The 20,969-nt window shown below is 53.6% G+C and overlaps 8 protein-coding genes across 8 annotated transcripts; 5 read left to right on the top strand and 3 right to left on the bottom strand.

The window, feature by feature from the left end:
* Window positions 1–225: 225 nt before the first annotated feature.
* On the top strand, window positions 226–1,257 carry A1O3_00669 (uncharacterized protein; the record flags this gene model as incomplete). Its single annotated transcript, XM_007730819.1, has 1 exon — window positions 226–1,257. The coding sequence occupies one exon, from the start codon at window positions 226–228 to the stop codon at window positions 1,255–1,257; it is 1,032 nt and encodes a 343-aa protein (XP_007729009.1).
* An 837-nt stretch (window positions 1,258–2,094) lies between these two features.
* A1O3_00668 (uncharacterized protein) lies at window positions 2,095–3,720 on the bottom strand (the record flags this gene model as incomplete). The annotated part of the gene is made up of 2 exons (XM_007730818.1): window positions 2,095–3,169; window positions 3,266–3,720. 2 exons carry the CDS (start codon window positions 3,718–3,720, stop codon window positions 2,095–2,097), a joined length of 1,530 nt encoding a protein of 509 aa, XP_007729008.1.
* A 1,785-nt stretch (window positions 3,721–5,505) lies between these two features.
* Window positions 5,506–9,744, bottom strand: A1O3_00667 (alkaline phosphatase D; the record flags this gene model as incomplete). Its single annotated transcript, XM_007730817.1, has 1 exon — window positions 5,506–9,744. One exon carries the CDS (start codon window positions 9,742–9,744, stop codon window positions 5,506–5,508), a length of 4,239 nt encoding a protein of 1,412 aa, XP_007729007.1.
* A 485-nt stretch (window positions 9,745–10,229) lies between these two features.
* A1O3_00666 (histone acetyltransferase type B subunit 2) lies at window positions 10,230–11,636 on the top strand (the record flags this gene model as incomplete). Its single annotated transcript, XM_007730816.1, has 3 exons — window positions 10,230–10,251; window positions 10,300–10,462; window positions 10,511–11,636. The coding sequence occupies 3 exons, from the start codon at window positions 10,230–10,232 to the stop codon at window positions 11,634–11,636; spliced, it is 1,311 nt and encodes a 436-aa protein (XP_007729006.1).
* Window positions 11,637–12,437: 801 nt separating this feature from the next.
* A1O3_00665 (uncharacterized protein) lies at window positions 12,438–14,288 on the top strand (the record flags this gene model as incomplete). Its single annotated transcript, XM_007730815.1, has 3 exons — window positions 12,438–12,494; window positions 12,552–12,573; window positions 12,634–14,288. The coding sequence occupies 3 exons, from the start codon at window positions 12,438–12,440 to the stop codon at window positions 14,286–14,288; spliced, it is 1,734 nt and encodes a 577-aa protein (XP_007729005.1).
* Window positions 14,289–15,589: 1,301 nt separating this feature from the next.
* Window positions 15,590–16,635, top strand: A1O3_00664 (uncharacterized protein; the record flags this gene model as incomplete). Its single annotated transcript, XM_007730814.1, has 2 exons — window positions 15,590–16,313; window positions 16,454–16,635. The coding sequence occupies 2 exons, from the start codon at window positions 15,590–15,592 to the stop codon at window positions 16,633–16,635; spliced, it is 906 nt and encodes a 301-aa protein (XP_007729004.1).
* Window positions 16,636–17,827: 1,192 nt separating this feature from the next.
* On the top strand, window positions 17,828–18,949 carry A1O3_00663 (uncharacterized protein; the record flags this gene model as incomplete). The annotated part of the gene is made up of 1 exon (XM_007730813.1): window positions 17,828–18,949. One exon carries the CDS (start codon window positions 17,828–17,830, stop codon window positions 18,947–18,949), a length of 1,122 nt encoding a protein of 373 aa, XP_007729003.1.
* A 78-nt stretch (window positions 18,950–19,027) lies between these two features.
* Window positions 19,028–20,626, bottom strand: A1O3_00662 (uncharacterized protein; the record flags this gene model as incomplete). Its single annotated transcript, XM_007730812.1, has 2 exons — window positions 19,028–19,906; window positions 19,961–20,626. 2 exons carry the CDS (start codon window positions 20,624–20,626, stop codon window positions 19,028–19,030), a joined length of 1,545 nt encoding a protein of 514 aa, XP_007729002.1.
* Between the last annotated feature and the right edge of the window lie 343 nt (window positions 20,627–20,969).

The raw sequence follows: 20,969 nt of genomic DNA, 5'->3' as shown, positions 1-20,969 counted from the left end.
TCCACATCTGTCTTGACCTCGCCGCGCGAACGTAATCGGTGTCCCATTCTACGATGCTATACTAAGAACGGTGAGGATGCACTTCCATTTCTCTTCTAAGCTTACACGGCGTTCATACCTCCACGTCTCGTATGTAAGCGCACCATCAACACCCCTCCATGCCTTGACTTGATCCTCCCACACACCCTGCGCCATCCCAACACCACCACCACCACCCTCAGCACCATGAGCAGGGCCAAAGCCAAACTCCCCTCGTCTCTCGTGAACACGCTGACTACCCACGCCGGGCCGATCAACGCCATCACCTTCTCGTCCCTAGGCGGCACCTATATCCTAACAGGCTCGTCGGACCGACAAATCCACCTGTCTCGCGCCGAACCCCCCACGTCCGACACACACACTGCGTCGAAAGCGTCGCTGTCGACCACGAGGCCGATCCAGAAGTACGCGGCGCATGGATACCCTGTGTTAGATATTGCGGTGGCTCAAGACAACCAAACCTTCGCGAGCGTGGGAGGAGACCGGGCCGTGTTTCTCTGGGACGTGCAGAACGCCGAGGGCACGCTGCGCCGGTTTGGGAACAATACTAGCCAAGGACACACCAGTCGGATCAACTGCGTCGCGTTTGCGGGGGAGGGCCACAGTGTGCTGGTCAGCGGCAGCGACGACACATCAGTGCGGCTGTGGGACGTCAAGAGCCGAGATGCGAAGCCGCTCATGGTTCTTGAAGAGGCCAAAGACAGCATTGCCAGCATCGCTGTGCCGGGCAACGGGCATGAGCTCGTTACGGGCAGCGTGGACGGGAGGCTGCGAAGCTACGATGTGCGCATGGGAAGAGTTACGGTCGATGTCATGCCGGCCCCGGTGACGAGTTTGGACGTCGCGCGGGACGCGAGGACCGTCTTGGTCGGCACTCTCGATGGGCGGATCAGGATGATGGACCGCACCGAGGGGACGTGTCTAAGGGCGTTCCCGCCCGAGGGGAATGTCGAGGGATACAAGAATGACAGTCTGAGACTCAAGAGCTGCTTCGCCCTCAACGAGAGCTTGGTCTTGAGTGGCAGCGAGAACGACGGGCATGTCAGGGCATGGGATGTGCTGACGGGCAAGAGCGTGGGAAAGGTGGACATCAGCCCAGCCGGCAAACTTGTCAGTGTTGTCAAATGGAGAGAAGGGAGCCAGGCGCAAGGGAGACAAGGCCTTTGGGCTGGCGGCGGTGTTGAAGGCGTCGTCAAGATCTTTGCCAGCACTGACTAGCGTAGCGTAGCATGTATTACTGTATACCTACGGAGTACTGTATATCCATACTCTGTACACTCACTAAGTACGGTTGAGCGGAAATGCTCAGGTTTTCAGGATCAATCCGGTCACGGTCGCACTTTTGGACGTATACCCAATAGAGCAAATTGCGAGGGATGCTGGTTGGCCCAGAATCTGAGACGGTAGGATCTCTCTTGAGAAGGTCATTGATGTGGTCCTCAGAGTCCTGGCATAGCATAGGGAGCCAGGTAAGGTACCCAAGATGACAGGCGACTCGACAACCGAAAATACCTTCTACTCTGTAGTAGTAATAGTAGTAGTGTAATGTAGCATGGAAGTACTGAACCGGAACCGGATACACCATCGAAGCAGTGGGACGAGTTGAAAGGTTGAAAGGTTGAAACGACTTTTCCCCCAAAGAAAGGGGTCTGAAACAAATTACTTTTCGGAGGCAAAAGCTGGCCTGTACCGTCCTGTCCTGTCCTGCAGCTGCACGTACAGCGCAAGACGCGTGAAGGCTGGAATCATGCAAAGGCCGAATGAACACCAATGTCCAGCGTCCCAAGGCCATACATAGCATACCTTTTGTCTCCCCTCTCCCCTCTCCCCTTTTCATATTCCTTTCGCTGAATGCGATGCAATGCAATACGATGCGATGCGATGCAGCCAACCAACCCAGATACCCAATGGTGCGTGTTTCAATATGGGTATGGGGCCGGCCTCCTTGCCCGCCATGTACTCACTCTGTCCCAGTAGTGCTGCGGCGCCGAACGAACGCATTTCAGGACCGGCGAGAGTCAACACTCACTCCGAGCCCCTGGCCACAGTCAACACTCACTCCGACCCTCCCGCGACGCATTTCATGCCGTAATCCAAAGCTTCCAGCGCCTTCTGCAGCTGACTTGCGCGCACAATGACCGTGCCTGCTCGGGCTGTGCTCAAGAAAGAGATATCGATGGGTTCGTCGAGACTCGAACTCGCTGTGACACCCGTGGCTGGACTCGACCCTGTACCCGCCCCCGCGAAAGCAGAGGTAGACGTGGTAGCTACATCCCCCGAACTGGTTCCAGGACCTGCCACAGGCAACATCTTGGGACTGATCTCCGGACTCAGTTCGCCGACCTCGTCAGGCTCGGCGCTACCTTGTGCAAGCCGGCCGGCAACACCACACACGATGCCCGTGGCTTCGAGCGGCAGCTCGCGAAGGTCGAGCGTGATGGGAACCAGTGCGTCTTCTTCCGATTTGGCGCCTAGCAGAGACTCGCCTAAGCGGTCGAGGAGCCTGTGTTCCAACAGCACTGAGATCGGTTCGCCCGAGGTGATGGTCAATGAGAGGAACTTGGCGCCAAAGTCCAGGTCTACTGCCGCTGTCAGTGTGTTAGTGACGGCTGTTGTTGCTGTTGTTGTTCCACCCACGCCCAGTCCGGCGTCGTTGTCCCCTTTTGGGGGGGTCGTAGTGGTAGGCGCACTGGCACTAGACGGGCCTAACGGCACCGGAGCCGTGGCCAACAAAACTTGTAAAAGATCGTTCTTGAGTCGCTCGTCGCTGGTCTGGTTATACTCGCGGCTCCCCGCACAATTCGCCAGCCGGACACTGTCGTCGACGAGCGGGCTGATGTTGTTGCGCTTGAGTTTGGTGAACGTGCGGATCTGGAGTTCGGGGATGTCCTTCGCCGGCGGTGTAGTGGGCGTGGGTGTCAATGTGTGTAGCAGTGGAGGCGAGTTCGTCGGGCCCAATCGTCCACTCTGAGGGAGAGAAGGCGATGACGGCGACAGCTGCGAGACGAAAGCGTCGGCACTGTGCGAAAACACGAACCCTCGCTGTTGTAGCGCTTTCGTGACGGTCCTGCATTGGCGGAACGGTACGAGGATGTAGTCTGAGAAGTAGGTCGTGATGAAGAAAATGCTTCTGTTGGATCAAACATGGTCAGTCAGGTCGCCTTCGACCGGAGAGCAAAAGCAAAAGCTGCCCGCCCCGCCTCGCCCCGTTGCACTTCAGACTCACATTCCGGCCATGGCCAGTGGCGACGTGAGCTCCAACACCCTCTGCCCGGCGTCCAGCCCTTGTCCATCAACCTGGATGACGATGTAGTCTTCGGTGCTGATTTGGATTTGCGTCTTGGGATTCGAGTTGGAGTCGTGGTCAGTGCCGGCGTACAGTTTGTTGAGGACATCGGCTACCGGCGCCACCAGCCGGTCTGCCAGACTGCGCGAGCACATGATAGAACATTCAACTGGGGTGATGGAGACATTGAGGAAATCGTGTCGATTGGTCCAGGCGATTTTGGCCGCGTCCTCGTCGTGGTCTTCGCCAAACAGGAGTCGCAAGATCGGCTGCAAGCAGAGCGAGTACAACTCGATCGGAATGTGGATGAGCGCGAGATGCGGTTCCTGGGGTTGAGATGTCGAGTTAGTATGATTTCTTCGCCCGTCTTCTGATGTCCGGTGGCTTGACCCCATTCCTGGCCCTCCTAAGAAAGAAATGGTGGAAAGCTGAACATGGCGCACGACAACAATGTACGCTGGCGGAGTATCTGCGAGAATAAAGGACTCACAAGAAAGGAGATTTGTGCCGTGATCAGGTTCATGGAGTCCGCCATGATGTCGTTACCGCGCCGGATACAAACAAACACACACAATGCGCAGCTCTCAGCGTTCCTGGAAGATCAAACCGCACAGGTACAACAGTGGCTGTCGTGGCGATATTGCTGTGTCGCTGTGTCGATGTGTCGCTCACTCCACCCTGGTGGATGTCGCTCCGCGATTTGGAACAATCGACTCTTCGGTCGGAGCCTCTTGCTTCGAGATATGGAAAGATAGTGTGCTATGGCGCAGTTGACGGCGGTCGGTAGAAGGTCGAAGCATACATCCTCATGGCCCTTGTCTGGTCGCTGCGCAAAAAGAAATCACAAAACGAGGATATGTTCGGACGAAGGGTGATGAGCGATGGCTTTCCAATAAGATCAGGTGAGAAGACGCCACCCCGTTCCCGGGGCTGATGGTCAGTATCTGAGTATTTTATTTGCGAGAGCTGGACTGCACCGGACCATAAGACTGAGCAGGTACAGTGGAAGTGTGCGCGAGAATGCGACCTTGTTGGACTCGTGTAAGATAAGGATGCAAATGATGATGCGAGGAGACAACTAGTGGATCACTCTCGGATTGACAGTCAGGTGTACAGAGCGCAAGCAGCCCCAGAGTGAGTAGTTGCCCACATTCTAAAAGAGTAGCATCTGCGACGGCGCATGCCTGTCAACAAGATTGGCCTTCTGGTGCCGGGACGAGGCCTTTCAGCGTACGCCAACCAGTGGAAAGAGTCGGGAGCTTTGGAGGGCACTGCATGCAGAGAGTCATGTGGACCACGGCCTCTCACAGAGCGTAGCGTGGGGGGCTGGAACGAGCAGATCTGAGTTAGAAGTTAGAGGGTTCAGCCGACGGCGTCAGGTCAGCCAGGAACGTAAGAGATGCATCGAATCAGAAAGAGGAGAAGAGGAGGGAATGGGGATGGGATTGTAACAAACTAGGGCGGGAAGAAGCGGCCACGGTCTGGCACCTTTTCGGGTGAACTGTGCAGTTGGCATCCTGGTGACCGCCAACGATAGCCAACGATAACCATCGTTGAGACCTCTTCCTCCCCATGGAGACTCGAGAAGGCGAATCAGGCGACGGATGACGTGCGTCTCCGTTGCGCAAGCGTCGATATCTAAACCCATTTCGAGGTGCGAAAGGAACCTAAGTCCAGGCCCGCAATATCTCCGAACCATGCTTGGTGGTGAGGTGACTGAGGCCATTTCGATATAAACCTATCGATCAAGTGTCTGCTCTGACTATGGTGTTCGCCGCATCGTTCGCGGCCCAAGCGAAGGCGCCGAGGTCAAATCGTCTTCTCAAAAGGCTCATGTCGGGCTTCAAGTCGAACATGTGGCGATTGATGGATCGTTGTTCGCGAACTGCGGGGCTGTTGGTGTAGACCAGCGTGCAGGGGGGACCGTCCACTGCCCACTGTCGACCGTCACTGTGCCGCCGTTCGCCGTTCGATCCATGTCCAATCATTGAGATCCATCCGACTCGGGCAAAAGTGGAGGCGATAACGCCCGTTCCACCGTGACCGAAAGCCCTGACTCACCACTATTATTCCCGATTCCTTTGACACGCTTCACGACGAAATGTCTCCCAGCATGGGTCCAGGACCTGAAAGACCTCTCTCTCTCTCACTCACTCACACAAATAATCCAACAGTCCCCTTCAAGAACCCCCGCCACGGGGTGCGCCTCGTCCCCCTTTCTGCCCTCCTCCTCTGCCTCGACCACGGCCACGTGGCGTGGATGCATTATTCAGATTCGCGGGCGGAGGCACATTGTTGTGAGCCTTTGGATGGAAGTTGGGGTTGTTTTGGATCACACCCGCCTGAGAGTCGCCTCGATCGACTGATGCATATCGACTGGGTTGAATCGGGGTACCACGGCCGCCGCGACCTTGACCAAATGGATTGTTCGCTGCATTTCCACGATGTCCGTTGGCGGGTGAAGCAGAGTAGCTCCGAATAGGGACGGTGGACTGGCCACGACCAGTGTTACCGTTCGCTGCTCCACGACCGCTTGGAGCTTGCCCGCTTACAGCTCCGCGCCACGACCCTCTCAATGCTGCTGGCGCCTGTGCTGGACGTAGTTGCCCCCTTCCATTGATACCTGGTTGACCGTAACCGAGCACGGTAAGAGGAGTTGATCCTGCCCCATTTGGCTGTCGATTCGTGCTCGCTTTGGACGAAGCAACGACCTGTCGGCTACTGAGGTTGAGAACCGACCATGTTGGAACCGTGGATCCTCGGAATGGTGAACAACGGTCGCCCAATGAAGTGCCACTCATGAAAGACACGTCGAAAACAATATCCAACAACGTCTCCCTTGTGGTCTGCGTCAGCCCGACCACGGTGCCTTTGGACGCAATCGGAACTTTGCCCGAGTCGGCCACATAAATGACTCTGTCTCCGAGGGCAAATCTCTGATTACCTAACCGCCACTGTGCGTCTGAAGGCTTTAAAAGCGCATTTCGAGGTACACCCCCAATGGTTTTGTTCTGCGGAGGCGGCTCACTCCGCAATGCCTCATCAGCTGCTTGTTCAATGCGCTTGACAATCTCGGAATCGAGCTGCTCTGCTTCCAGCGGAACTCTTTCGAAATTCTTTGACTCGATCTCCTTGAGCCAGGCTTGGATTTCCTTGACCTTGGCCTTGGCCTCTTTCTCGTCACAACCGGGGAAGTAGGCGGTCGCTGGCAACATGTCTCCTTGAGCGTTATTGTGAACTGCCGCAATAAACTGCGGGAATTTAATCATGTACTGCTGGATCAGTTCGACCGCTGCTTGACTGAACTCCCACCCAGTCCCGGTCTTCCGGGAATAGCCCAACACCTTGAGCTTTTTGGCTTCGAATTTGAGGTTGAGCCCAAGGTTGACTCGCTGATCGTCGACTCTGATGGAGAAAGACGACGTAATCTTGGCCAGTACCAACGCATTCAAGTTGAGACTTCGGGCAACTTGATAAGAGGGTGTGTACGGAGACAACCTCTCTGCTTGTCGGGCAATCTCGCGCCCGAATTCGGCCTGTCGTGCCTTGGAAAAAGCGATCAAACATTTCGCTTTTCCGTCCTCATGTCCAACCACGCTGACAGGCATCCCATATGCGTAATCGCCAAGAAAGAATGCGTTCGTACCGTCGGGGAACTCTTCCTCAATCGGCACTGCTGCTTTCTCTATGAAACGCACGTCCTCGCTGATGACACTCTCAACAACAAGTTGCGTAGGATGTACGGTCTCCAACCCTGGAAGCTCGGCATATTCCTTGACCGTAGAGCCATCATCCAGTTTCTTGAGCCCCTTGAGCATTTCAACATGCACCAACGATTCGACGTCACCAATTAACATCCCGAGTCTCTTGCTGTACCATTTCTCAACCCGCTCTGCCTTCTTGTGGAATTGATCAATCTCATTTCCAGAATGTTCAGTTGACCTGACACCCTGGGCTGCATGCTCTGGACTAGTGTAGTCGAAAAGTTCGTCCGACACCTTGACTATCTTTGCTTCCTGCAAGAACGGATATCCAACAAATACACGTTGGTTGAGGAGTTGTTTGGCGAACTCCACTTTTGTTCGCGTCTCCGTATCCAACAGGGTCACGATCATGCTCTCATTTCGACTGTCCTGTTGGAAAACGTTGACACCATGGAACCCTAGTGACCCTGTGAACGGTAAAGTTTTCAGACTCGGGAAACCGGCCAGAGCGGCCGCTCCGAGTTTCACACCGTCCACCAGGCCGACATACGGGTCCAAGCCTTCCATGGTGGGGAGGTCGAACTCATTTTGGATGCAATGGCAATGAGGAAGATCGGGGAAGATGCCAACCAGAGAGGATGGGTAAGTGTAGTCGACCTCCGGGGCATAGGCGAATTTCAGGCTGACACCAAAATCATTGCGAATACGTTCTTCTTCGGAAAGAAGAGCATCTTTTGGAGCCATGGCACCGAGTAATCTCTTCTCATCGATGAAGGGAATTTTGACCACAGCTTCCCACTCCATCTTCTTGCCATTCATGTCAAGCTCGAAATCTCGAGGATAGAAGTCGATGATGGGAGAATCCTTCGAGGTCATCAATTCGTGGTAAACCTGGGGGACGATCTTTTTGCTTCGATCAGGCAACACTCCCATGAGTTGTTGGAACGGTCGGAAAGGCTGACCAAGCTGGAAGTTCATGTCCGCACCCAAGCCTTTCTTGACGTCGGAGATCATCGGCGAATAATGATATTGATAGAACCATGGCCAAGACGCGATGCCACGGTAGTAATAAAAGAGCACCCACTGCAGACCTTGCACATAGTTCTCGGTCAGTTTTCTGAGGGCCTCCTCATCATCAAGACCCCAGGCGAACTTCTCCCGATAGTACTTGTCTTTCCACTCTTGAAACTTGGCATCGTACTTGGTTTTCATGTCTTGCTGAGTCTGCTCATCAACAGCATCTTCAACTCGAGCATTTTCGTATCGCTTGAGAACCCGAGTAACGGCTAGCTGGGCTTCCTCATCTTCGTCTGAATCCTCGTTCTTGCCTGAAGATGGGAATTCGACTTGAATGAAACGATTGCCATCATCGTCCTCCTGGGTGGACCATTGCAGATTCAAATCGGTTGCGAGCTGCTCAATGAACTTACGATCTCTCGCTGGAAGAGTCGGGGGGAGCTTGAGTGGCGTTCTAGTCGCGGAATCTCTGTTGGCTGGGGCGATGAAATATTTCTTCACCTGCTTGAATAACTTCTTCTGCTCCGGTGAAATTCTGACAGGGCCACGGGATGGTCTGACGGATTCCTCTCCGGTGTGACCATTTTCGTGCCCATGTCGCTTCGCATTGATCCACTTCGCATCTTGATATTCTGCCTCGAAAAAGCGATACTCAACATCGGACAAGGCGTCTAGGAGAATTCCCAGCCGCTTCAGATTGATGACTCCATGCTCGTTGATGTAACCGCCCAGTTTTGGGAGGACCTCTTTGTACTTTTGAAACATGAGCGCCAGCGCCCCTTCGTTAATGTGTAAGTTCGGAAGGTTAGGAAGAAAATCATTGCCAACAAAGAAAGCCATGAGAATAAAGTCGTCAATAACTCGTTCCATGTCGAAGGGAAAACTGAGAGCCCCTTCCCGCTCTGATTCCTGGAATTCCAGCTCTAGATATTCTCTGACAATGCATAGATGCAAGAGATAGAAATTCTGATGCTCCAGCTCTTTTGACTTCTTGCTTGCTTGTCTACCGAAAGTCACCTCTTCTCGGAGCAAGCAGAAATGTGGGTCATGACTGAGGAGACCTAACATGATGAGATCCGCATCCAGTCCATACAAGCAATGGCGGACGTTGGGGTCGTAACCTGGCTGCGCCTTGGCTTGTCGAATGTATTCCATGATTTTGTGTTCACCTTCGCCGGGAACTTCATGGCCTGATAAGACAATTTCGACACCCTGCCAATCAACGTCCTCGGAGACCTTTTTGCTGATGAAGTACTTTAACTGCTTGGTGAGATTCGCCATGAAGTCTGTTCCCGGGGTGATACAATTGCTGTCGAAAGGGTCGTCTTTCGGCATCTCCAAGCCTTCCTTGATAGCCTTTTCACGGGCTTTCTCGGCGTCAAGGGCGGTGCGAAATCGACGAGCGCGTTGCTGATTCATCTTGGCTCTGGGTGCTACCCCATCAATTGCCATGAAGAAGAGCTTTTGGGGCTTGATCTTTCCGAAAAGATGCTCTATGTAGTTGAAAATCGCAATGAACATCTTGTCCTCCGTCATGCGGAAGGTGGGCGAGTCTGAATCTTTATGAGTACAATTGTGGATGATGCCGTTCATGTCCAGATAGAGACAGTCGAACTCTGGGATACGGTTCTCTGCGATAAGCTGCGATATGGCTGGGTACCGCTCGCTGAACCATCTGAAAAATTTGGGAACACCCATGGTGGCGGTGGGTGCAGGCCAAATGAGAGACTTGAGGTTCGGTGAGACAGAGAAGATGCAGGCACGATTCGGATACTGTACATGCGGCAACGAGCGTCAAAGGTAGATTGACACGATGGCAGTATGTATCCTGCAATATTCTGGCGATGTGGACGTTGAGGATGAGTAGCAATTCAGTCTGGTGACAACACTTCGTCTCATGGCGAAGCGAAGTTCGACTTCTTGAAGTTCGAGTTGTCGGTCAGTGCCAAGACCACTTTAGCCGCTGGCCAATGACACGCCTCTGTTCGTTGCCCAACTTCACGCGTCGTTGCAGGTGTCCAAACTGCGCACGCGTTGGATTCAGAGGCAGAATACCATCGCATCCGGTGCTTGTCCCATCGGTTTGAAACCATCCTCTTACCAATTCAGCGTCCGCTTTCGTCTAGCTTGGTCTTATCCTCTTATCTCCTCCCGCTCTCCCTTTTTCCGTCGAAGGGTTCAAAATGGCGGAAGAGGACGAAAATAGTAGGTGCTAGCCTGATCTTCAGGTCCCTTGTGTTAACAACACTATAGTGAGCGAAGAGCTCCTCAACGAAGACGCAGAGATGGCGCAGAAGATTATCAACGAAGAATACAAGACGTGGAAGAAGAACGCCCCTTTTCTCTATGACATGATCCTGAGTACTGCGTTGGACTGGCCTACTCTTACCACACAATGGTTTCCAGATGTTCAAGAGTAAGAGCACCTCCGCCCCAGCTCGTCCTCGGCGACTGACATGCCTAGGGTACCTGGTACCAACTACTCAAAACACCGCCTTCTGATTGGCACGCATACTGCTGAAGGCCAGCCGAACTATTTGGAGATTGCCAATGTGCAGCTCCCAAACCCCAAAAAGCCAGACGTGAAGGACTACAATGAAGACACAGGAGAGATCGGAGGATATGGCGGCGGCGTATCAGGGAAGAACCAGATTGAGGTCAAGTTTAATATTGTCCAAAAAATTGATCACCCTGGCGAGGTCAACAAAGCGCGATATCAACCTCAAAATCCCAATATCATTGCGACCATGTGTACCGATGGCCGAGTCATGATCTGGGACAAAACAAAGCACACCAGCCTACCTACTGGAAGACCAAACCCGATGTTGGAACTCATTGGGCACGAGAGAGAGGGATATGGCCTGAGTTGGGATCCTCGAGAAGCTGGCCAACTAGCCACGGCCAGCGAAGATTCCACCGTAAGACTATGGGATATCACCCAGGGCTCGAAGACCAACAAGCTGGTCAAGGAATTCCGCAAGTACACGCATCACAATAGCATTGTCAACGATGTCCAATACCACCCCATCACTCCCTATCTGGTAGGGACGGTGTCGGACGACTTGACCATGCAGATTCTGGACGTGCGATCTCCCGAAACCACCAGAGCGGCTGCCAAAGGCGAAAATCAGCACCGTGACGCCATCAATGCCATTGCTTTCAACCTGGCAGTGGAAACTGTGGTTGCGACGGGGAGCGCCGACAAAACGATCGCAATCTGGGATCTGCGGAACCTCAAGTACAAGTTACATGTGCTCGAAGGACATAACGACAGCGTTACGAATCTTGAATGGCATCCTTTTGAAGAATCGGTCCTCGCGTCTAGCAGCTACGACCGACGGATCATGTTCTGGGATATGGCGAGGGTGGGAGAAGAGCAAACACCGGAGGACAGTGAAGACGGGCCTCCAGAGCTGTTGTTCATGCATGGAGGGCATACCAATCGTATCAGCGATTTCTCGTGGAACAAGAACAATCCATGGGTGATTTGCAGTGCGGCCGACGACAACCTGATCCAAGTGTGGAAAGTCGCCGAGGCTATTGTCGGCCCGGATGATGGCGATGTGCCCATGAACGAGCTGGAGGGATGAGAGGTCCTCTTCCAGCGCGCAGGGTATAAAAAACCAGTATGGAGACATCCGGAAGGCTTTGTGTCGTCGTGGCTAGAAGGAATCCGAGAGCTTCGATCTCCAGGTCGGGTTAAGCTTCAGAGGCCTTGGGCCTAACTAAGCCTAAGCCAGCCACCGGCGTTGTTGAAATGGGTTAAGGAGGCTTGATACGTATCTTTAACATGATAGGATGCTCCAGGCACTAGCAGGTATCAGAAGCTCAGAAGCTCATGGAGGGGATACCCTAGTAGTTGGTCCCTGAACAGAGAATAAGGCACCACAAATGGACATTTTGGCTTGTTGACTGCGGAGGGCGCAGGTGCAGTTTGGAGTAATGGAGTTCCCCTCCCTCGTATGCGTATTCTTACGTGAGCCTTATCTTAGCCTCGAGGTCGCTGTCTACGTAACCATTCTCGCTGCGCCCGACGCACTGTGTCGTATACCAGTGGGGCCAAACAATCTGTGCGGTGTACCCTGTACTCCGTACACACACTGAAGCACACATTACCACCTACCTGCCTAGATACCTAGTACCTACCGACCTACCACCCTCAGTCCATACGACGGCGGATTACCCCGCCAAAGTGTTTCACGCTCCTATACCGTCCGGTTCCTGCTCAGGCAACAGTCAAATCTTCTCTGGAATCCTCCAGCGGCCGTATACCTAGTCCCACTATCCGTACTACAGCTTTAACCAGCTTGGCACATCCCGCAAGGCGCGGAGTTCACGATCAGACTGCTGGCAGGTCGATCATCCTCCACAATTCACTCCTGGGTGCAGGCATGGTTGGAGTTCCAAGGAGCAAAGGATGCCGAATCTGCGTCCAACGTCGCGTCAAGGTAGGGCGGGTATCTTTCGAAGAATTGAAACATGGAAACTGATCTCCTTTCCACCAGTGTGACCAGACGCGCCCTATTTGTTAGTCTTTACGAGCCATTCCCTCTCCTCCCCCGTATGGACGCTAATCTCTCGAGGCAGGCAACAATTGCTTGAAAGGCAATCGACCATGTCCGGGCTACGATACAGATCTGAGGATCCACGATGAAGGCTCCAAACTCCGCAAGCGATTCGGTCAACAGGATGCTCACGACAGCAAAACTGGTCTTGACAAATCTACACCGTCGACTAGCAGCTCCCATAGTCGATCAACCGAATCCTCCCCGGAAGAATGCTCGGCTCTCGTGTCCTACCACCATTCACCCACCGATGACGACCAGCAGGGCCACCGTGGTGAGGTCCTCCTGCCTTCACGCAATTCCTTCATCGCTCTTCTAGAGAATCAAATCAATCCGGACTTCGACCTCCTTAGCATTAAGCCGCCAGCGTATAGCACCGGATCACTCAATAGTGACCCAGCCACCCTGGACATTGATTTGGGATTGGTGCTGAATAGCAATGTATACTCTCCATATCTCGCGCAGGAGCAGCTCTTGAGTACCTTTTCTCACGCCTTCACGAACCCTACTGCCCCGGTCCTTCTTCCCCCACAATTGCGAAATCACACTCGCTGGCTCTCTCAGCTACCAGGCTTATTCGGCACGAGACTCCTCGATACGGCCGTTCGGGCCGTTTCACTTGTCCATCTAGGTCGAATCCAACAAACAGAGATTCTCGTGCAGGAATCGAGGCGGTACTACGGCAAGGCCCTCCACCTTCTTAGTCAGTCGCTGGCAGATGAAAAGAAGGGCATGGGCACGGAAACGTTGTCGGCCACCATACTACTGTCCTTCTACGAGATGCTGGCTTCTGACTCCAATGACTCATGGGTGCGTCATGCCGGCGGCGCTGGAGCATTGATGCGTATCCGTGGCCCGAAGCGACATCTGCACGGGATGGATCGCGATATCTATCTCGCTTTCCGCCACACGATTGTGATAGACGCATTCCAAAAGGATGAGGCTTGCTTTCTGGCACAACCAGACTGGATCGAACTGGCACGACAAGTCCACCAAGATCTTCGCTCTTCCGCCATGTCCTCGGAACGGATGGTGATCTTTGATCTAGCTGAAGAATTCTACTGCGAAAACATACATATTCCCGGCACTTTTCAGGACGTCATGAGGCTTTCCGGTGCACGCCAGCTACTCTCGCCAGACCAGTACGCGCTACTGAAAGCATCGGTCTTGGAACGTTGCAAACGGCACCGGGCCAATCTCAAATCCATCAACATGAAATTTCGTGCCACCATGGAGAGGCTCGGCCTGCACACGATAACCCTGACGACCAATGATCCTGTTATCCCTGTACAATACGTCTACATCAATGTCTTTGTGGGGTCGACCCACGTGGGCTATTGGACCATTATGCTCCTGCTGAATCTTGCTCTGAAGGATCTGGAAAAGGATTCTGCGCCGGAAATGATAGGCCTGTATCTAATGGAGAATCGCGAGATGGCACGGGAAATCTGCCGCTCTACACCATTCATGATGGGCTCCTCCTTTCTTGGGCCCTTCTTCGTTATCTTCGCCCTGAGGCTTTGCCTGGCGGTCTTCGATCCTGGTGCCGAAAGAGGTTGGGTGGTTCAGAAACTGCTTCAGATAGGCGACACTCGTATGAGGATGGCCTCCGACTTCTCCGATGTGCAACAAAATGCGAACACCAAGGCCTTGCAAGGTCCGACTCCGGATAGATGAGATGGGAGCGCCTGTCCCAGAGCAGGCAAGATTGAGTCTGATGTATCTGTCACAAAGCGCCATACGTGGACTTTGTGGCCTTCCAAGCAGATTTCCTGGATCCACCTATCTTGTGTCCAGATCGGGACCACGGCTATGCAGCCCTTGAGGTAGGGATCACGATTCTTCCAACAAAGCTGGTCTAGGAAGTCGGCCCATTCCCGAACCTGAGGCGCGGGACAGTATTCCATGGATAGCCATGAGTACGTCGAGAGCAGACCACTTGCATCGTGAAGTGCGACCTGTTCCGATCATTCCACACTACCGCACTTGACTGCTCTACCTGCTGGCTAGCTTCGTGACTTGGTGGTGGTATCAACAATATTCACATTGGACCCAACGCGCGTCTGTCCATGAATCTCTGGAACATTTGCAGTCTCATTACACAGCCACCAATTGCTTGCAATACTTGACCGGCTGTCAGGATCACCGTCCTCATTCGGAGCAGAAGCAGTACTTGCTGCGACAGTGCGGGTTCCCCAATAGCAATGAATGATGCTGTTGACAGATGATCTGCTTGTCTGCTGTAGCGTTTTGGTACTCAGCAGGGGCCAAAGGTGGCCGTACTCAACATCTCTCAAGTCCGGGGCTGAATACATGCGTGCATGTGATCTTCGTTGCGCCGACTTCAAGAAAGCAGTACGCGACCATTGCGTCGTATAGCCGTCTTGGAGGCCATCCCTCAGTTGACCACCTAGGCCTTCATAGAGCTGCAGAACGAAAACAGGTCTTCTCTTGCTTCCAAGCAGTCAAGCAAATTTCATTGCTTCGGAAATATGTCAACAGTAGACCAGGAGCGCCGCTTTCAAGAGTATCTGGTGCTGTCTTGAGGAAGAAACGACTCTATGCCCAAAGAGACACTGGGATTCATGTATTACTTCTAGGCATTGTAGACAGCGACTTACTCTTATTTTCCAGGTATTATAGACAGCAACATACTCTTATTTTCCAGGTATTATAGACAGCAACATAATACTCCCAAGAGTGCTAGGTACAATAGGTTGGACTAGACTTGCTCGTTTCTCGCTTAGTCACCAAAAGATACCGAATGGTGCGAATAAAAGAGTAACTACTGCTAGGTACCATCCGTACTTTAAATTGTATCATTTCAAAATATGGTCACGATTTGGATCACCCCAATTTAGTTGCCAATTTTCCCACCAGACGCACCGCTTCCCGCTTTGTGAGTCTTCTCTTGCCAATCATACTCCATCTCAACCAGGCGCTGCTCTTGTTTGGTGACTGATCCAAATTTGTTGACCATGAGCGGCGACCCCCGCGTACTGGCCGTTGACCAGTTTGTGCAGACACGCCATCAATATCCACCAGCATATTTAGATCCTGCCAGCGTCAGGCTCCCGGCATCATTCACCGTGTGTATTATTGGCGCGAGCACCGGCATCGGGGAGCACATTGCTTATGCGTATGCGCGGGCGGGCGCGGCGAGAATCATTCTTTCGTCTCGGACCATCGGCGATTTACAGGTGGTGGCCGAGGCGGTTGAAAAGATCAATCCTGCCATCCAGGTCGATGTTGTCGAGTGCGATGTCTCGCATGCCGCGGCTGTGGAGGCGCTGGCCAGCTACGTGACCAGCAAGTGTGGACGGCTGGATGTCCTCGTTCTCAACGCGGGCTATGCCGGCCCAGTCACGTTGAAGATGGACCAAGGAAACCCGGACTGGGTACAGCGAGCGTTTGACGTCAATGCTCTGGGGACGTATCTCGCAGCACATTATTTCGTGCCTCTGTTGCTCGCATCGCCCAATGGCGCCAAGGGCTTCATTGCGGTCGGATCGGTCGCCGGCTGTTTGAGACGAGGCCCGATTGCTAACACCGGCTACACGGTCAGTAAGATGGCGCAGATCAGGCTGGTCGAGTGTCTGCACGAGCAATTCGCCGACGAGGGCTTGGTGAGCATTGCATTGCACCCGGGCGCGGTCAAGACCAGGATGGCCGAGGGGAACACGCCCGAAGTGTTTTTGCCCTGTGAGTGTTTTGGACCTAGGTTTCACTCCTTTTGGTTTATTTTCGGACCTGGGTTTCACTCCTTTTGCTTTCCCTATCCTTGTTCTTCTCTCACTGCTTCTCCTGGTCCTTGTCCTTCTCTAACTGATCCCCCCCCATAGATTTGACCGATGATGTTGCGCTGTGTGGAGCGGTCTGTGTCTGGCTGACCAAACAGCTGCAGGACATCATGTGGCTGAGCGGGAGGCTGATTTGTGCCACTTGGGACATGGAAGAGTTGATGGCAAAGAAAGACAAGATTATAGATGGCGATTTATTGAAATTTGCTCTGGTGACTGAGTGAGAGTACCTAGGTAAATGAAGAGAACTTGAACGCAGACAGTAGGTCACAACACATAACACCACACCACAACCGCACAACAGCGCAAACGAACGCACACAGCGAAAATACCCTGGATACCAACCACTTTAGACAACAAGTTCTCGGTTCGAAAGTGCAAAAAAACTTTTTCCTCCAAGCACCCACAAAACTTTTTCCTCCAAACACCCACAATACCTGGAGGGAAGTGAAACCACGACCAGTGGTTCGTGGTTCTTTCGAACCCAATCGGTACAGCGTCCTTAGCCGTCGTCTCTGAGGTGTTGCAGGTACACCAGCGGACCCAAACAAGGGAGTTTCCCAATTGTTGGAAAGAAATGCAACCGGGTTGAATTATATATCAAGATGGCAACTGCGTCCTCCAAGCAGCGTTAGGGACGGCCAGCGAGGCTTTGAGAGAACGGGAGCCCGAGAGCCCGACCCCTCGGCGCACTGTAACGAGATACGAGCAAACGTACCTAAGGTGCGCTTTGCAATATGAATTCAAGACGGAGGGGAGTCTATTAGAGTCGCGAGGCTTAATCCTAACCCTTACCCTAACCCTACTGAGGCTCGCGTATAGGAGGCGACTATCGCTAAGTTACGTGCAAGGCTACGCTAATCCTAGCGTAGTCATATGGAGTTACGTGACTCAAGGTCTAATTCCTTTGTATGGTGAGCATAGGGCGGCATCACCCTCGTCCCGATCGAGGCTGAGCCTGAGCCCGGGCCAGATTTCCAACATTATTATTACCCTTGGCATTCAAGTTTCGGACGAAATCTCAGCCCGCTGCCACCTGTGTCTGACTAATGTTCCCCTGGGATCAAGCAGTGGCCATGGACGAAATTGGCGGTAGAAGGGTCCTCTGGATGGGATGGCTCGCAAGACATATAATACATTACATATATAATACAAGTGATGATCCGGTCGGCTCCCGCTCAGAGGATTTCCCTTTCGCACCCATGGGTGTTTATTTGGCAAAGGCTTCCTTCTCCATATACTCCGTCTAGGGTAGATATCTGATTGATTGACAGAGAGAAAGGCTACGAACGCATTCCTTCCTTCCTCAAGAGCTCTCGCACTGCAATTGTGTCTTCGACTGTATTGCCTCTTCGTGTACGGATACTTCGTGGAGAAACATTCGAGGCTTAGGCTTTGCGTATACACATACGCGTGATGGCCACTCCCACTCACACTCATGCGGCGGTGGTGACGGTCGGCCAGGGACTGCCGTTGGAAGTCCACCAACTCCCCACCCCCGTCCCAACCGCGGACCAAGTTCGAATCAGGAACGAATGGACGGCGTCGACTCCTCTCGATCTCCACCAGGCCGATGGAGGGCTCCTCGTCAAGCATCCCCAAGTGCTCGGTGACACCGTGGTCGGCGAGGTCGTGCAGGTCGGCCCACAAGTGTCCAAGCTCAAGGTTGGCGACAAGGTGTTTGGGTTCAGCTGGCGAACTCAGGCCGAGAAAGGACAGCAGGAGTTTGTCGTCGCCTCGGAATACCTGTTTGGAAAGCTCCCCAAGGGCATCTCGCCGCAAGCCGCTGCGACGGTGCCAAACAACTTTGTGACTGCCTGGCACACCTTCACCACCGAATTTGGCTTGGAACTGCCGTGGCCGAAACCGGAAAGCTATGTGCCCAAGGAAAAAGACGCGTGGATTCTGATCTGGGGCGGCGGTTCCAGCGTGGGCCAGTATGCACTGCAGATCTTGAAATGGTACGGATACGCGAACGTGGTCGTGACTGCGAGCAAGAAACATCACCAAAGACTGCAGGCCTACGGTGCAGCGAAATCCTTCGACTACAGAGACAGAGCCGGCAATGTCGAGCAGCAAATCTTGGACTTTGTCGCTGCTCAGGCACCCACGGCCCGCATCGCCTATATCTTGGATTGCATAGGGAGTCTGGAAGGCAGCGTCAGACCCGTGGCGCGCATTGCCAGAGCGGGAGCTAAGGTTGCTGTCATGTTGCCGGTTATCGTCAAAGATGCCGCCGACGGTGTCAAGCCAGAATACGACATGGATGTCAAGGCGGTGGCAGATTGGGCCGACGGCGTGCAGGCGGTGGGCGTCCGCACTCACTTCTACCTGGAAAACAAGTTTCTGGCCGACCGACTGCAATCGGAGATCATGCCGACGCTGTTGGCCAACCGAGTTGTCGAGCCGAACGACCAGGTGATTGTTGAAGGCCGCACTCTGCTGGAACGCGCGGAGAAGGCCTTGTCGATGTTGAGACGGAAGGAAGTCAGTGGAGCTCGATTGGTATGGCGAGTGTCGGAGCAGCAAGGGGCTTGATATTGTGGTGTATGATGTGAGGTGCCCACAAGCCATGTAAACTCGCCAGAATGCGCAGAGACATATTGTAGCCGACTATCAGATCGGTAGACATTCGTAAGGATGGCGATCCACAAGCGCCATCCAACCCCAGTTCTGCCCAGTGTCTCTCGCCTTCCAAATCATCTCGACGACGAATGCCTTGGTTCTCAACGTCGTCGTCGTTTTCCTGCTGCCATACATGTTGTCGAACACACGAAGAATGGCAGTACGGTCCTCTCGGGCGTCCAACTCGGCAGCAGCCATGAAGGCCGGCCAGAGTGAGGTGCGGATCTCTTCCGGAAGTGCCTGTAGGTATGGGAGGATCTCACATGCTATACCAAGAGCCACTTGATCTGCTTCTACGGAGCAACCCGCAGGGCGGAAGAGTCGGTGAAGGTAGAGCAGGGCTGCGCAGCGGTGGGCACAGGCTTGGTAGAGGAACTTCTGTTGGGAGCGGACCGAGGTTGCTCGATTTGCTACCGGCCGCCATGACTCGATGCGGGCGCGCAGGTTCGCAGCGCGGTCGAGGTGCGAGTTTGAGGGAGTGAAGGCCAAGGATGTGATCCCAACATCCTCGGACTCGCCTGATCCAATTCCTCTTGACAAAAATGGACGACCATCCGCTGCACAAGCTCGTAGGTCTTCAGCGAGCGCGCACAGCTCCTCCAACAATGGCATCAAAGTGACTGTAAGCCCCATGAAGCGATCGGCCGAGGTTCGACACTCTTCGTCAAGCCAGACACCGGTCTGTATCAAGTTTCGTCGGCGGTGGACAAGCGCGGTAATCATCTCTTGCCGAGCGAGCCCCCGGATAAAGTACTTGGAGAGATGGCTGAATTCGAGCCCAGCGTTCATGTGCCCCCGAATGCGCATCGCGGCGTAGGCGTGCAGGAGAGGGATTGCGGAATTCCCGGGCTCGTATTTATCGTCGATAAGCTTGCCGCACTTGTCAGTTTGATCAGCGTGGAAGTTAAGAGGCCACATACGTACATCCATTGCGCACAAACCCAGCAACAGTAAGACAGTCTGCTCTAGACTATGCTTCAAGTTTGCCAACTTCTGTAGTCTTGCCAGCGCGCGTCCTTTTCGATCCAACGCAGGTACCATTGACCCGTTACTGCTTTGCTGAATGTAGACTTGACCAATGCAACATAGCGTATCGCTCACGACCTGTGGATCGTGATTGAGCAGCAGTAGAGCGTTGGCATTCATCTCATGCATGAAGTCACCCTCCTCGTTCATCACCATGTCTGGCGGATGTCGGTGGAAGTAGACGCTGATGATGCGCTCGTCGGTTGGTGACAGAACACCGGCCGGAAATGCTGATAGCGTCCTCCATTGCACTGGATTGGGCTGCTTGAAGTTGATGGCTCTCTTTGCTTCATCAGGTCGGCTCGGAGGCGGTCCAGCAACGCTCTTGTTACACTTGCCGGTGTCAGGAAGGACAAGGACGGTGGGAGTGTTCCTGTTCCTTTTCCTCTTACGGCCAACCACCGATGTCGTTTTGTTCACCTTTTGCCATTTCAGCGGCCTTGCACCGTAGCCATTGCAGAGGTGGCCACGACGAGCGCAGGTTCCACAGGTCGGTCGAATCTCGTCACACTTGACCTTTGCTCGTTTGCAGCCAATGCAGCCATCGCGAGACCGTTTAAGCATGCCGACTGTCGGTTGGGAATCGATTGCCCGGTGAGCCGTTAGATGAGTGAGGAAGGTCTCCCTTCGCAGGGATACTGTACGGGTGTACGGGTACGAGTAGTAGGAGCGGAGATCTATAGGTACGAGTGCCCTTGTCCCAGACCGACGGCCTTATCTGATAGCCTGCATTGACCACATTGGGTCAAGCGTGAAATCTGCAATCGTGGCGTTCCAAGGTCGGGAAAATGTAATTCCGTCCCCGATTTCGGTAGCATTACAGTAACCGTACACATTACACGTACAGCTACACTTCACTCTACATGTACTATAGGCAGCAGCAGGCACCTTAGACAGTCCTCGCCTT

Source organism: Capronia epimyces, assembly GCF_000585565.1.
Source record: "Capronia epimyces CBS 606.96 chromosome Unknown aczIQ-supercont1.1, whole genome shotgun sequence".
Taxonomy (NCBI): domain Eukaryota; kingdom Fungi; phylum Ascomycota; class Eurotiomycetes; order Chaetothyriales; family Herpotrichiellaceae; genus Capronia; species Capronia epimyces.
The sequence above is the reverse complement of the archived record's forward strand: the minus strand, read 5'-3'. Positions and strand labels throughout refer to the sequence as shown.